A 13,367-nucleotide genomic window follows, 5' to 3' on the forward strand; every position below is an offset into this window, starting at 1 on the left:
CTGAATTCCCTGTGCTGAAAGCGGGGGGGTCCACTGCAGCCCCAGTCCCAGTGCACGCTGGCCTGTCTTGGAGAACTGGGATCTTCTGGTGCACTGCAGGCTGGGAGCCTGGGGGGCTTTGCTGGCGGGGTGGAGAAGGATCTCTGAGCTCTGAGTATTTCATAGGATCGGAGAATCATGGAATAGTCTGTCTGTGAAGGGTCCTTAAAGACCATCCAGTTTCATCCCTCCCTCTTCCACTGGAGCATCCTCCGGCGACGCAGGGCCCATCCTGCGGGAGGGCCTGGGGTCGCCGCTGGGCGAGGGGACCGGGAACGGGGCGGAGGAAGGATCCCAGCCCGGCCCCTTCCATCCCCCGCCGCTGCCGGCCCCGCTCGCAGCCAGGAAAATCCCGAATCCCATCGATCCCGCACCGCGATCGCAACTTTCCCACGGCCGGGAAGCGGCGGCCGGCCCCGGCGGAGCCGCCCCGGGCGGGGCGCGGGGGTCCCGTCCCGTCCCCCGCCCGACCCCGCCGCGCTCCGCCCCCCGCGGGCCGGGGCGGGACCCGGGGCCGGGCGGAACCCGCGCCCAGACGTCCCGGCGGCGGCGAGCGGGGAGCCGCGGTCCCGCCGCCCCGCCGCTCCATGGCCCCGGCCGCGGCGGCGGAGCCCAGCGCCCGCCGCCCCCGGGGCACCGGCCCTGGCCCCGGCGGGAGGCGCACGGCTCGGCGGCCGCCGGTGAGTGCGGGGACGGGGGGACGGCGGGGGGGCACGGACACGGACACGCGGCGCCGGCCGTGTGCTTCCACATCCACCTCGGGCACACGGCGCGGGATGCGCCGGACACGGAGCACCCCCGCACGCCCGTGGGCGCTGCGCACCGAGGGGCACCGGCACCCACGGACACCATGTACCCACGGATACAAATCTGCTCCCACAGACACCAGGCACACGCAGGAACACCCAGACACGAACAAGGACACACACCACACATACTCGCATGAGCAGCCAGCTGCGCGCAGATGTGCACGCACACTCTTGTGCAAGCGCACGCATCTTCACACGGCCAAAATCTGGGAGCTCAGCAGAACTGCCCAATCCCAGCACTTTCTGCAATTCCTGAGGCTCTTGGCAGAGGACCGGCGTGAGGAGTAGCCCCGCAGCTGATCCCCACGCAGGGTTTGATGTAGACGCTCGAGAGAGAACTGGGTGGAAATTTTCCCAGTAGATCCTGGAGTTTGGGATCGGGACGGCCTGTGTGCACAAGGGGCTGAGCTTTATGGCATGGAAGGGTCAGCAGCCAGACCCACGGCTCTGTCTCACCTCTAGGTGGGTTTGGATCCTTGCTCATGAAATCAGCGAGATGTGTCTTTTGCAGGGTGAAGAGTAGGGGAGATGGGGGTTAAAAAGCTGGGAGTTAAGAGTGATACCAGCTGGGAGTACAGCTGGGAACTTCATTGCTCGCAGGCAGAGTGGGATGTGGGGCTGTGGAGTGGGAGATGGGATCTGTGTGTCTGTACCCCCTGGATAACTTGGGCTGTGCCTGAGAGCAAGGAGGTAGCCTCTGGACTCCATCATTCCATCCCGTCCCCTCCCTCCATGCTGGCAGGGATTTTTCAAAGAAGCAGCAGAAGGCAGAATTTCTGCCAAATTCAGAAAGAGCTTAGTCCTAATTCCCTGGAAATCTCAACCTATGGATTTTTCTTTTACTCTCCTTCCTTTTCTCTTGGCAGCGAGGATTTGCAAGGTGCTTGGCCACAGCCTGCATCCTTGGGTGCCCTGCCACCCCACACCACTTCCCAGAGGCAGGAATTCTCCCAGGAAATCCCCCTGAGCCACTCACTCCTCCCTCTCCTCCAAGTGAGCAAAGAGCTCTCTCCATTAAAATTTAGTCCGCATTATCTTGAATTTGGATTTATTAATTATTTGCATCTGGTTCCTATCAAAAAAGTTGAGCAATGCAGATGTCCTGATTTCAGCACTGACTTGAGGGAGAAACACCAAATTTGTGGATTTTCATTGTCTCCTTAAACAATGGCCTGTCAGAAGCAGCCAGGAATTACGATCCCACTCCCATCACAGGGGTCTGACATGTCAGACTTAAGCAACATCCAAGTTGCATGAGCTCCTCACCATGGATGACTGCAGCTCATTTCCCAGCCGTGGAGATTAGTCCTAATTAGGCAAAGCAAATCTGGGTAAGGCAAGCTCTGATAATTAGTAATCAGTGGGATGTTTCCACACACTTTCTTTTGCCTGAGGGTTAGAGAGGTGTTCAGAGCATGGCCCCATTTTTTAGGAGCAGGGAGGAGTTTGGAGAAGTCAGGGTGATTGGATCTGGAGCTACTGGTGGTACTGATGCCACTCACTCCTCACGTACCCATTTGCCCATCAGGAGCCTCCTGCCTGGGGTCAAGCACAAGGTGGAAAGCAAAAGGAGAGACCCGTATGTCCCCAAATCACCCCAGCACCATCTTTCCCTGGATCACATTCCAAGTGACAGTAGTGGCCTTGGTGGCTCCTGACCACTGTGTGGGACGTGTGACCTGATGATGGGAGGCAAGCACGATGATTCTCCGCACCCCGGCCAGATGTCAGGGTGATGGCCCTGTTGATAGTTGCTTGGTGCAGGTGGTTTTGTGTTAACCCCTCCTCCATCCCATCCTTCACCTGGGAAAACCAAGGTCTTTGTGTTGTGGAGAGGACAATAAGGGGCACTTCTGACCTTTGGGTTGTCAATCCCAGGGTCTTCAGTGCTGCAGCAAAGGTGAAAATCTGTCACAATTTCAGTGAGACTCCAGGACCAGAAGGTGACTCCCACTGGGAAGGGGATAATCCTTCCCATGCTGTGGTAATTAGCATTACTGAGTTTATGTGGAAGTTTCAATGAGGGAACTTAATTAATTATGGTTGATTAATGAGTGTCCCCCGCTGGAGCATGGATTTTGTCACTGCATTGGGAACACTTGTGTCAGGTTCACACAGGGAGGTTTTATTCCTTGGGAATGAGCCCAGGGGAGGCTCTGGACTGGGAGCTACCAGTGGATGGTGGCAGAGTTTGCTCCTGCTGGGAAACCCCCAGAAATGTCTGGCAGATTTTTCTCCTGTTCCCTGTCTCTGGAGACCTTTATGTGTAGCCAAGGAGGGGAACTTGATGTGAACTCGGAGAACTAGGGAAGGAGGAGGCACTGCACAGGTGGGGATATGGGGGCTCAGACCACCCCAAGTATCCAGCATGAGGGATGCACCATGCACTGGGGTCACTGCTGCTCCCCTGCTGGCCTTGGCTTCAGTCTCCTGCAGCCAGGATGGGAGGTGGGATGGGGAAGGAGCTGGTACCTGGGTACTGCTCCTGTGGCCGCCTCCTGCCCTGTGCCGGGGGCGGCGTCGAAGGTTGGGTTGAAAAGGAGTTATTTTTAAGCAGCACATCTCAGTGCAGACTGTCATTCCCATTCTCCATACCTTCCCTGTGGGTGGGAGAACTGGGGGGGCTCCAGCAGCTCGACACAGCCTCATACTCAGAAGGTCTTGGCTGCCTGGATCCCCTTTCCTTGTGGAGAGCGATATGGGGAAGCTCAGCCACCATGGGCTTGGATGTCATAGGCTCCCCAGGGCTTGCATGAGGCAGAGAGGGCTGGGCTGTGCTTCCTGGTTTGGGGTCTCACCATCACTTTGGCCTTTAGACACACTGCAGGCTTTGCTGGCTGATTCAGCAGCAAAATGCAAAACCAGTTTACTCCCAAAATGAGGAGAGCATCTTTAAAGTCTTTAGGAAAAGAAAATAAAACAGACGTGGTTTCTGTTTGTTGGGCATTTCTTGGGTGTTCATTACAGCCAGGGCTCCTCCTGTGCCAGCTCCTGGGGTGATGCCCTGCACAGGACCTACAGGATCCTGCATCCAGGGGGGGATCCTGGGTGCAGAATGGGATCATGCCCCACTGTTGGGGAGCAGTGCCTGGGATGGGGCATGGCAGCAATGGGAACACTGTCCCTGGGGAGATGCTGGGTTCCCTTCTGTGTGGTGGATGCTGTCCTGCAGTGAAGCCCTTTCCAGGTGTGAACCAAGGAAAAGAAAAAGCTCCTGGAAGGATAACTGGCAAGAGGGATAAACCAACGAGGGGAAGGCTCTCAGAGCTGCCTGCACTTTTCCCATATGACATTTCTTCATCTCCAGCCCATCACTGAGCCGGGTGGCACCTCCTGTGGCACAGGACTGGAGTGGCACTTCCAGATGCCATTATAGCTCCTCTTCCCTCAGCCAGAGGGAGATTTGGAGGCCATTTCTGCTTTTTGATAGCCTTTGATATTGGAAATTCAAGCTGGCAGTGTGGTCATGGTAGGGGCAGAGCATCCCAGGGATGCCCAGAGGATGTGAGGATCTGCCTGCAGGAGGGACCCTTCCTAAATTCTGCTGTACCAGCACCAAGCTCTGCTTGCTTGTCAGATGCATTGGGATTTCGTGTCAAATTTTAGGAGAATCAATCTGCAACGGTGGCCAGAGAGGATTGAGGTGGGAGGGTGGAGCCAGCAATGTGTCTTTGTGATGGGAGGGATTAGAGAAATATTTGGGTTTGTTTTAATGTCAGGCTTATTGCGAGGATTGGAGCTTAACCTGGCAGCAGAGCAGTGCTCATCCCACTCCCATACAATATTTACAGTTCCATACTGTCATTCCTTCCCACCAGGAATGTAAACCTGCGAGTTGGTGAGCCACAAATGCCTCTGGGCTGGACGGAGGTGGCCAGGAATGCCGAGCCACTGCCTGTCCCAGCATGGGAGCGGGCTGTCCCCGAGCCCCTGTTCCCTGAGCCGTGTCTGACGCCGCTGCTCTAACGTGGCATTCATCCATTTGCGGGAGTGTCAACGGCTGCAGGGTGCAGGAGGGAATGGCAGTGCTGAGTTTTGTAGTTTTGTAATTTATTTTTTCAAAAAGGGTTATATAACCTTGGGGGTTCTATTAATAAAAGTAATGGTTTTGAACTCTGGGAACAGCCAGCCCCAGCAATGAGCAAGGAAATGCTCCAAGTTCAGAACACAGTAGTGGGCACATAAGGGATGGGCACTCTGGGCAGGAATAGTGGCCGGGGCTACAGAGGGTATTCCCTGCCAGCAGCCAGATTGGTGGCATTTGCCTGTCCCTCCTGCCAGCACCTCTGTCCCTGTGCCCAGGGAAAAGGGGAGGAGGTGGGAAGGGGATTGTTTCAGCCCCAGTGTGGTCTGGACCCTGTGGATGTGGGGTGGGTGGGCACCTCTCATCCTCCTGTACCATTCCCAGGCAGCCTGAGATGAATCCCAGACTGTATCCAGAGCAAAAGTGTGGCAAGAGCAGCCTGGTACAGCCCAGGTGAACATCACCTAGACCCAAAGCATTGTCCTGGATGAGATCCAAAGGATGCAGGGTCCTCACAGGCAGGATTTGGGAGATGCTCATAGTCCCCACAGGCAGGACCCTAGTGAAGTTTGTTCTCCCCATGGGATACTCTTTGTCCCCACAGGTGGGACACCGGGGATGCTCCTGGTCCCTGTGGACACTCGTCTTGATTCCACAGGAGGAGTTAGAGAGGTTAGAGGAACTGGGGTTAAAGAGGCCTGGCTGAGGCTCCAGAATAAAGCAGGAGGTGCCTGGTGTGTGTTCAGTGTGAGTTTGGGGTCGTGAGCTGGGGGGGTCATGTTCCCCCCAGTCAGTGTCCAAGAGCTTTCTCTTGCAATGTAGAGGGTCATTCTCTTCTGAATCCCTAAGTAAGCCAGGGTTTGCTATAAAAATTAAGAGAGTTTGAAGCTAAGATGGCAATTAGAGAAAATTAAGAGATAACCTTAATCAGGGCATCTGGAGGCAAAAAGCCCGCAATCTTTGGGATGTGTTCAAGTGTTCAGTAGTTTCCCTTTAATACCAAAATATTTAAAGCCTCATTTTTGAGGATGAACATTACCTTGGGTTTATTGTGTTTCTCCCTTTGCCACGTGGGATTATCAACTTATTTTTCAGAAAGCCTTAACACCTGGGGTTTGGTCTGATTTGTTTGGGACTTTATTTTTTTTTTTTTTCCTTTAAATCTCCCTTACTCAAATTGTCACAGCTTGACAGCCTTGTACCAGGAACAAGCTGTCATCCTGGATCTCATATCTTTAATTCCTTCCCTCTGATGCTAATAACACCTTAAGATGATTAACTGCGGAAAAAAAATAGCATTTTTCTGCTGTTTGGATGCTGGTCAGTGGCTCTCAGCACTTCATTCATCTTGGGGATGAAATTGTAGTGGTCACCCCTCTCCTCCTGCAGGGCTCTCCTTGTGTTTAGTTTCTGGATTTGATTTGCTGAATATCCATTATTGTGTTGTCCAAATGCTTTTCTTGACAGTTTAAGATGCAGTGGGGTAACAAGCTTCCTCCCACAGCATCCCTTGGCTGTGGGCCACCCTGCAGCTCTCCCTGCTCACATCCCCTTTGGGATGTTCCTTGGGGAACGGCCTGGGCAGCATTTCCATGCTGCCAGTGCTGGGAGACATCGGAGAGTGCACAGACACCCCATCCTGCCACAGCCCCACTGCCAGCCATGGCTGGGCATGCAGCACCACTCTGCAAGGGCATGGCTTCCTGTCAGCATGAGCTTATTCAGATTTTTTTTAAAGATGTTTTTGGTCTGGGACTTCTCTGGGACTGTTTTAGCTTCCCAGGGTTCCACTTATTCCAGGCACAGTGGTGCCTGCCCAGGCTTCCTACCAGGCTGGTCACCTGCTGTGTTGGGCAGCAGCTTCCACACCTTTCTGCTAATCTAGGAAATAAAGTTCTGGATAAAATGACACACTATGCACTGTAAATCCCTCGATGTGGAGTTTTATGTTGGTGTGAGTGAGGGTAGGATCCTGGGGATGCACTGAGGAGGTCAGAAGAAATAAGAGACAGCAGAAAATTGGGAAAAACACCTGTTTTAGCTTAAATTCTCCATGGATTGGTGGGTCCTGCTGCCTACTGAGTGTCTTGATGTTGGTTTAGGTTTTTAGGTCCTGCTTGGATCATCACTCACAGGGCTCTGGGTGGTGTGGCTGTGTCAGACCTTTCATTTGAGTTTCCAGGTGCCTCAGTTTCCCCAGCAGATGAATAAATAGCCCCTTCCCTCACTGCTGTTGGGGCAGACTGGGGGTGGCACCTTCTGCAGCTGTTGTAGGACTGGGGTACCAGGACTGGTCCCTTAGGCTGCGATGCCAGCGACGGCGCTGTGCTGGGTGTGGCACAGCAGGGTCACAGCTGTCCTCGCTTCCTGCGCAGCTCAGGGGTTTAGAGGGATGAGTCTGGGGGCTTTGGGAGTCTGGTTGGAAAGGGTGCCTCAGCCCTTCATTCCTGAGTGGGGAGACAGAAGTAACTTGAGGAAAGAGGGGAGCAATTGGGCAGAGCAAAGCTGCTTGTCCCTGCCTGGTGTAACCTGTGGGTTCGGTGTCCTTATGCTCCTGGCATCCCCAGGCTCTGAGTGTCCCTGTGGTGCCCATGCTGCAGCATCCTGGGCACTAGGACCCCCAGTGATGCCTGCTCACCTTTTTCTCCTCCCATCGTGCAGGAATTGTGGCTGAGCCAGAGACGATGACTGCAGAGAACGGCGAATCCAACGTGCCTATGCGAGAACTGGAGCATGGAGGGCCCAAGGTGCCAGTGCCCCTCGTTCCTCTGCGGCGCCAGGGCCGCCGCCTGCGGCGCAAGCCCCCGACGGAGCCCTCGCTGAAAGGGCAGCTCCGCATGCGCTCACCCGCGGGGGCCTTCGTTATGGTGGGCGTCTCGGTGGTCCTGGTGGGCATGACCATTGCCGTGGTGGGCTACTGGCCTCACCGGGGATATGGGGGCACCGGTGCCAGCACGGGGAACACCAGTGTGGTGGGGGACATGAGGAGGGAGGTGGCGGCTGGGCGCCACATGCCCCACAGCGAGAAGCTGAAGCTGATCGGCCCTGTCATCATGGGCATTGGGCTCTTCATCTTCATCTGCGCCAACACAATGCTGTACGAGAATAGGGACATGGAGACCCGGCAGCTGATGCAGAAGGGGCTCTACAGCCTGGAAGTGGGCCTGCCCAAGGGGACCAGCCCCGAGGACGGGCACTGCCAGCGTGGGGACAGCCAGGCTTTGCCCAAGGCTAGTGCTGAGTGTGTGGAGGGCTGTTACCAGGTGGACCTGTCCTGTCAGCCCTGCCCCAGCCCTGGCAACAAGTGGTCCGACTGCTATGGCCCCAACCGGCTCCAGGCCATGGCTGAGTTCCTGCAGCACCCGGCAGCTTCCCCTGCGATCTCTCTCCGCAGCCTCCACTCCACCGAGGTCAACCTGAGCCTCCCGTGCCACACTGGAGCTGAGTCCCTCCTGTCCTCAGCTGTGGGAGCCTTGACACTGCCTATAATCAAGCTCAACAACTGCTTGCTGGATGGGGCAGCACGGGGGGCTGATGGGAGGGCAGAGAGGGGCTCTGCTGAGCATCTCCCCAAAACACCACAGCTCTCCCGGGTTCCGGTTTCCATTGGTGACAGCACTGCACTCTGCAGCCAGGCTGGTGATGGTGGTGGAGGCCATGTTGTCATCAGTGTGGATAACAGTTGTCCCGGTGCAGAGCCACTGGTGGATCTCAGCTCCGACGTGCACCTCCACACCCCGGGACACTCCAAATCCCTGGACCTTGGCCGGCCGGGGGTGCTGCTGGTGGCCCCCATCAAGGACCGTAAGAACCGGAGCTGGCCTCGGCTGGACCATGTCAGCCTTGTGGGCTACGCCAAACTGGAAAGTACTGGCGAGTCCTCAGACCAGCTGCTGGAGCCCAGCGAGCCCCCGAGCCAGGCCGAGCCCCCACCTAGCTCCTGGGTGGTGGGGATGGAGCAGGGCACACGGGTCTGATGTCCCCACTCACCTTTGGGGACAGTAACATCCCAGTCCCTCATCCTGGCCCCCAGCACCCACCAGCAACCCCAAATCCCCACATCCAGGAGGGGTTTGGGGGCAGCATTTTTAAGCCAATGCCAAGATGAAGGTCCTGACCTTCCATCCTGACCTGCCATTTAGGCTCCTGGGTGAGGACTCACCTAAATGGGATGTCCTGCTGGGTGGATGCCCTTGGCCTTACAAGCCCTTCTCCTGGTGGCTTTTCCAGAGGAGTCCTCGCTTTGAGACCCCACACAAACTGTGGGCTGGGGACATTGGGGCAGGTGAAGCCCCACCAGCCCCCACAGCACTTTTATCTCAGCGTGGTTAGGGTGGGGAGATTCTTTGGGGGGTGATGTTCCTTATCCAGCCTCAACCCACCAGAAAATTTGCTTAGCCAGAGCACGTAGGCCCAATGGGGCTATTAAATATTATCTGGATGCCATGTGGTGCTGCCTTGCCTTCTCCTCTTGCCTGTGGGATGCTTAAGAGGGGCAGTGCTTCCAGAGGGTCTGTGAGACCTTGTGCCCCCACCCAGACTCCACTGGAGAAGGGGTGCTCCATAACCAGCTGCTCAACATTCACAGGATGAGGTGATAAGTACAAGGTTTGGGATTTTTATGGAGAGAAGGGAGGTAGAAGGTGCCCAGGGAGTTGCAGGCAGCGAGCAAGGTGCTGCTGCCCACCTGGGGTGCAGCAATTCTGAGAGCCTCTCAGTGGATCTGGGTTTGTTTGTGCTGGTTTTTGGTGGGATGGAGGATGCAGGTGGTGGGAGGAAGGATGTGAAGGGGCAGAGGGGTAGGGGAGTGTCAGTGCTGTTTTTGCCATGTCCTGTTTGGTGCTGTTCTGTTACTCTGTGTCTGTCGGATGCAGAACAGGAGCTGTATGGGATGAAGCCAGAGAGGCAGCCTCAGCACTGGGATAGATTTCTGGAGAAAAGGGAGCTGGGGGTTCATCCCATCCCTTCTTACTCCCTCCAGCTCTATCTTGGGCAGGAGGAGACCCGGGATGCCCAGGCATGTGGAAGGATGGATTGAAGCGATAGGACACAGACAGCTCTGCTCTCCAGCAGTTCAGGAGGCTTTAAAATGGCTGTGGCAGCCTAGATGGGGTCTTTGACATTTGCCTTTCCAAAACTAGAGCCTGTTCGGATGGCTGAAATCTCTTTTATCTGTATGAAGTGTTTGCAGAGGGAGGTTATTCCTGTCTCTTCTCCCTCTCTGGTCTGAAGTGAATACAGAGTGTCAGACCTTGCAAACTTTGGGAACAACATCCTTCTTCAGATCAAAACATGCCAGTAAAATCATTAGGAAATTGCCTTTTCTTCCCCAGGCCCATCTTCTCCCAAAAAGCTTCTCCCAAAGCACTCCCCACAGTGCTTTGATGGGGGGTGTTCTGCTGTACAGGAAAAGCTGTCTGTACCCAATGCCAGCCCTCCCAGAGAGCTTGGGTGCAGCTTCCCTCGTGCAGGGGCTGGAGATGGGACAGACAGCTGTGGTTGGGGCCCAGTTGCATCCCAAAGGATTCTCTGGGAGTGATACCAGCCCAAGCTCAGCTATTTATTTGGCTGCTTATTCTTAACGTTATTTAGGCACTGATTCAATGCAATAAACAACAAGAAAAAGTCACCAACTGGGGTCTGCCCTGGAGCAGCATCCCAGGGGAAGTGCCAGAAGGTTGTTTTTGTCCAAAAATAACTTTTTACTTGGGCTTAACCATCTGCAGTCAGAGCTAATACTGGGCCCTGGGCCATGCTTTGGGAACTGGCAGCAAGAAACAAGCCTGAAATGCCACAAGGAGTTGCACGAAAAGCTACTGGGGGTGTTTTTTTTTTAATTTTTCCCCTTCATTTTCTGACTGAGGCTTAGTCTAACTGTGGGAAATGGCTGGATCACAGGGCAACCTGCCTGGACCATGTGCCTGCACCAGCATCATCTTCCTGCCCCATCTTCCTTCCCAGCTCAGCAGCATCATCCAGGAGAGGCATTTCTGAGTCACACAGGGATCATTTCAAAATGCAAAGCAGCTTGAGTAATTAATCTGGCAGGGTGAGAAGCCCTGTGCCTTCTCCAGGGAAGAGCAGCATCTGTGCATCCCTCACCTTCAGCTCCGTCTGTGGCCACTGTTCCCAGAGTATTTGTGGCATATTAGCAGTGCTGGTTTCAGTGGATGAATGCCATGTATGCTGTCCTCACAGTGTTCTGGGAATGAACTGGGCAGGGTGAGGCTGGGTTAGAAACAGAAATTAAAAGAGTAAAAATATACACCCTGGATAGATCCTTACATTGACTGCTTGGCTGCAGAGCTGTGAAGTGGAACAATCATGGAAGCCCTGGAGATGTCACACTGCACAGCCTGTGAAGGGCACTGCTTTTTAGTACCTTCTGTCCTCAGGAACAGGCTAAATAAACTATGGACTAAATATCCAGCTCTCATCAGCCCCATGGTATTCCGTCCTGGGAGGTGGCCACTGCAGGAGGAGATTCCTACCAACTGAAGGGGTATTTCATCATACACATCAGCAAAGAAAATTGGGAGTTTGTCCCCAGCACTAACATGTCCAGGCTGACAAGGGCTGACTCCAGGGGTCCCTTGGACTAGAAGATAGAGGCTGGAGAGACCAAAGGCAATTGCAGTTATTCCCCACCACCAAGAGCCCTCTCAGCTGGTGCATGGCTACAGGACAGCTTAGTTTGGGCCAAAAATGGGAAAATGGATTGAGGGAACCACTACCACAGGCTGTGTGTAGGAGATATGTCCTGGGGAGGTGCAGAGGGTCTCTCATGCCCAGGGACAGCCCAGTAGTGTCAGTTGGTCTCCAGAGCTGCCGATGGGACACTTCTGTCCCTAGGGAGCACAACAACCACAGCTGGGGACAATCACTCCCTGATACTGCTCAGCTGCTGGCTCGTTTACAGCTCTTTCTCCTCTTCTTCCTCTGCCTCCTCCTCTCCCTGCAGTGGGGCAGATCACAGCCATGAATCTGCTTGGCTGGAGTGCCCTTCCTCAAGATTTAAGGTCTGTGGGAAGGCAAGGGCTCTGCTCCCAGTGTGCGTTTGCAGTACATAATCTCCTGCCAAGGTGTCGGGAAGGTGGCATGTAAGGGACAGTGTGACCTGTGCTGGGTGAATGTGGCTTTTGCCCTCCATGGCTAAAGAGGACTGCTGTGTTGGGTGCAGTTGCACTCCCCGGGTCTGTAACACCCTGGCCCTTTTGGCAGGGGGCTGATTACTGTTGCTTTATTTTAAAAAAGGGCAGGAGTGTGATACAAAATGCCTCTCTGAGTTAATGAGCCAGCACTGAGCCAAAGGCACCTATCCTAGTGCTTCCCGGTACCCAAGGGAGCTGGAACAGGGCTGGAGCTGGGGTTGGGAGTAGTTGCTTAATTATTTTTAATTTTTTTTTTTTTCTGTGGGTTTGGGAGCATCCTGTATAGGTTCTCTGGCACCCAAGGCTCTGCACGTTAATCCTACTGTAGAAATGTGCTGAGCAGTGTGGGAAGGATTGCCCTGGGGCTGGTCCTGGGTCAAAAGCCAGAGTTCCCTCAGTATTGCCAGCATCCACGTGATGTGTCCCGACAGCTGGCATGGGGCTGGAGCCCAAATCTCTGGGGCTTTGGCTTGGAGCCAGTCAGGGACCACTGCCCATGCTGGGGGCAAAAAACAAAAGATGCCCATGAATCTGCAGGAGTCTGCACTAGTGCTTCCCTGGGTGGTTGGGGATGGAGCAGAGATGAATCTAAGGTCATTGACCCAGCTGCTGCAGGACCTGAGGTGATTCCCCACCTGGTTTTGGCTATTCTTTTGTGCCTCAGTTTCCCCAGTGATGGAACTCAGAGCTGAGCTCAATGTGTCCAACCTGGCCCATTGCCAACATAATTCCTCCCCTTTCAATCCTGTTTATCTCAGACCCTTGTTTCCCACAGCTGGAAGGGATGGAGTCACCCCACTGCTGCCTGGCTCCCACAACAATTCCTCCTGGAGCCCTTAGAGCAGACCTGATACTCCAGGAACACAACTGGCTGCTGAGCCCCAAAACCAGGAGGAACAGCCTAAAAATAGCTGGGCTGGAATAAGCTGGTGACTTAATGGGAACTTGTCCTGATGTGACAGCTGCTTCTCCAGGTTGAGTTCTGCGATGGAGACATGAAGAAGGACCAGGGATGGGTGATGAAGGAAAGCAACTTTTCTGGCTTCTTCCCACAGGATGGGACCTCCAAGACAGTCATTGCCTTTGGTGTGGAATCTGGGGCCCGGGGTAGGTGTGGGGCCACCCACGAGCAGGCCTGCCAGGAGCTGCTGCTTCCTGCGCAGCTGGGACAAGGGGTTGGGTTTTATTTATTTGCATCTGGATTGCCATGGTATTTGTTTGCCTAACATTTTCCCTAGCTGGTAGCCAGGCAAAATACCACAGGCAACATTAACATACTCCCTCCTGCTCTGGCTGTGAGGTGGATAAAAGCACCCTGGGCTTGCGACACTGACCCAGAAGGGC

The 13,367-nt window shown here is 54.7% G+C and overlaps 1 protein-coding gene across 1 annotated transcript; it reads left to right on the top strand.

Moving 5' to 3' along the window:
- The first annotated feature begins 691 nt into the window (after positions 1–691).
- Positions 692–11,295, top strand: TMEM200B (transmembrane protein 200B). Its single transcript, XM_021528354.1, has 2 exons — positions 692–719; positions 7,534–11,295. Exon 2 carries the CDS (start codon positions 7,557–7,559, stop codon positions 8,847–8,849), a length of 1,293 nt encoding a protein of 430 aa, XP_021384029.1. The 5' UTR covers positions 692–719; positions 7,534–7,556; the 3' UTR covers positions 8,850–11,295.
- The last annotated feature ends 2,072 nt before the right edge of the window (positions 11,296–13,367 follow it).

The sequence above is a fragment of the Lonchura striata genome, chromosome 26 (genome assembly GCF_046129695.1).
Source record: "Lonchura striata isolate bLonStr1 chromosome 26, bLonStr1.mat, whole genome shotgun sequence".
NCBI classification, from domain to species: Eukaryota; Metazoa; Chordata; class Aves; order Passeriformes; family Estrildidae; genus Lonchura; species Lonchura striata.

Bases quoted from the DNA above. Each gene is read 5' to 3' on its own strand.
- TMEM200B (XM_021528354.1), top strand. From the start codon at position 7,557: ATGACTGCAGAGAACGGCGAATCCAACGTGCCTATGCGAGAACTGGAG.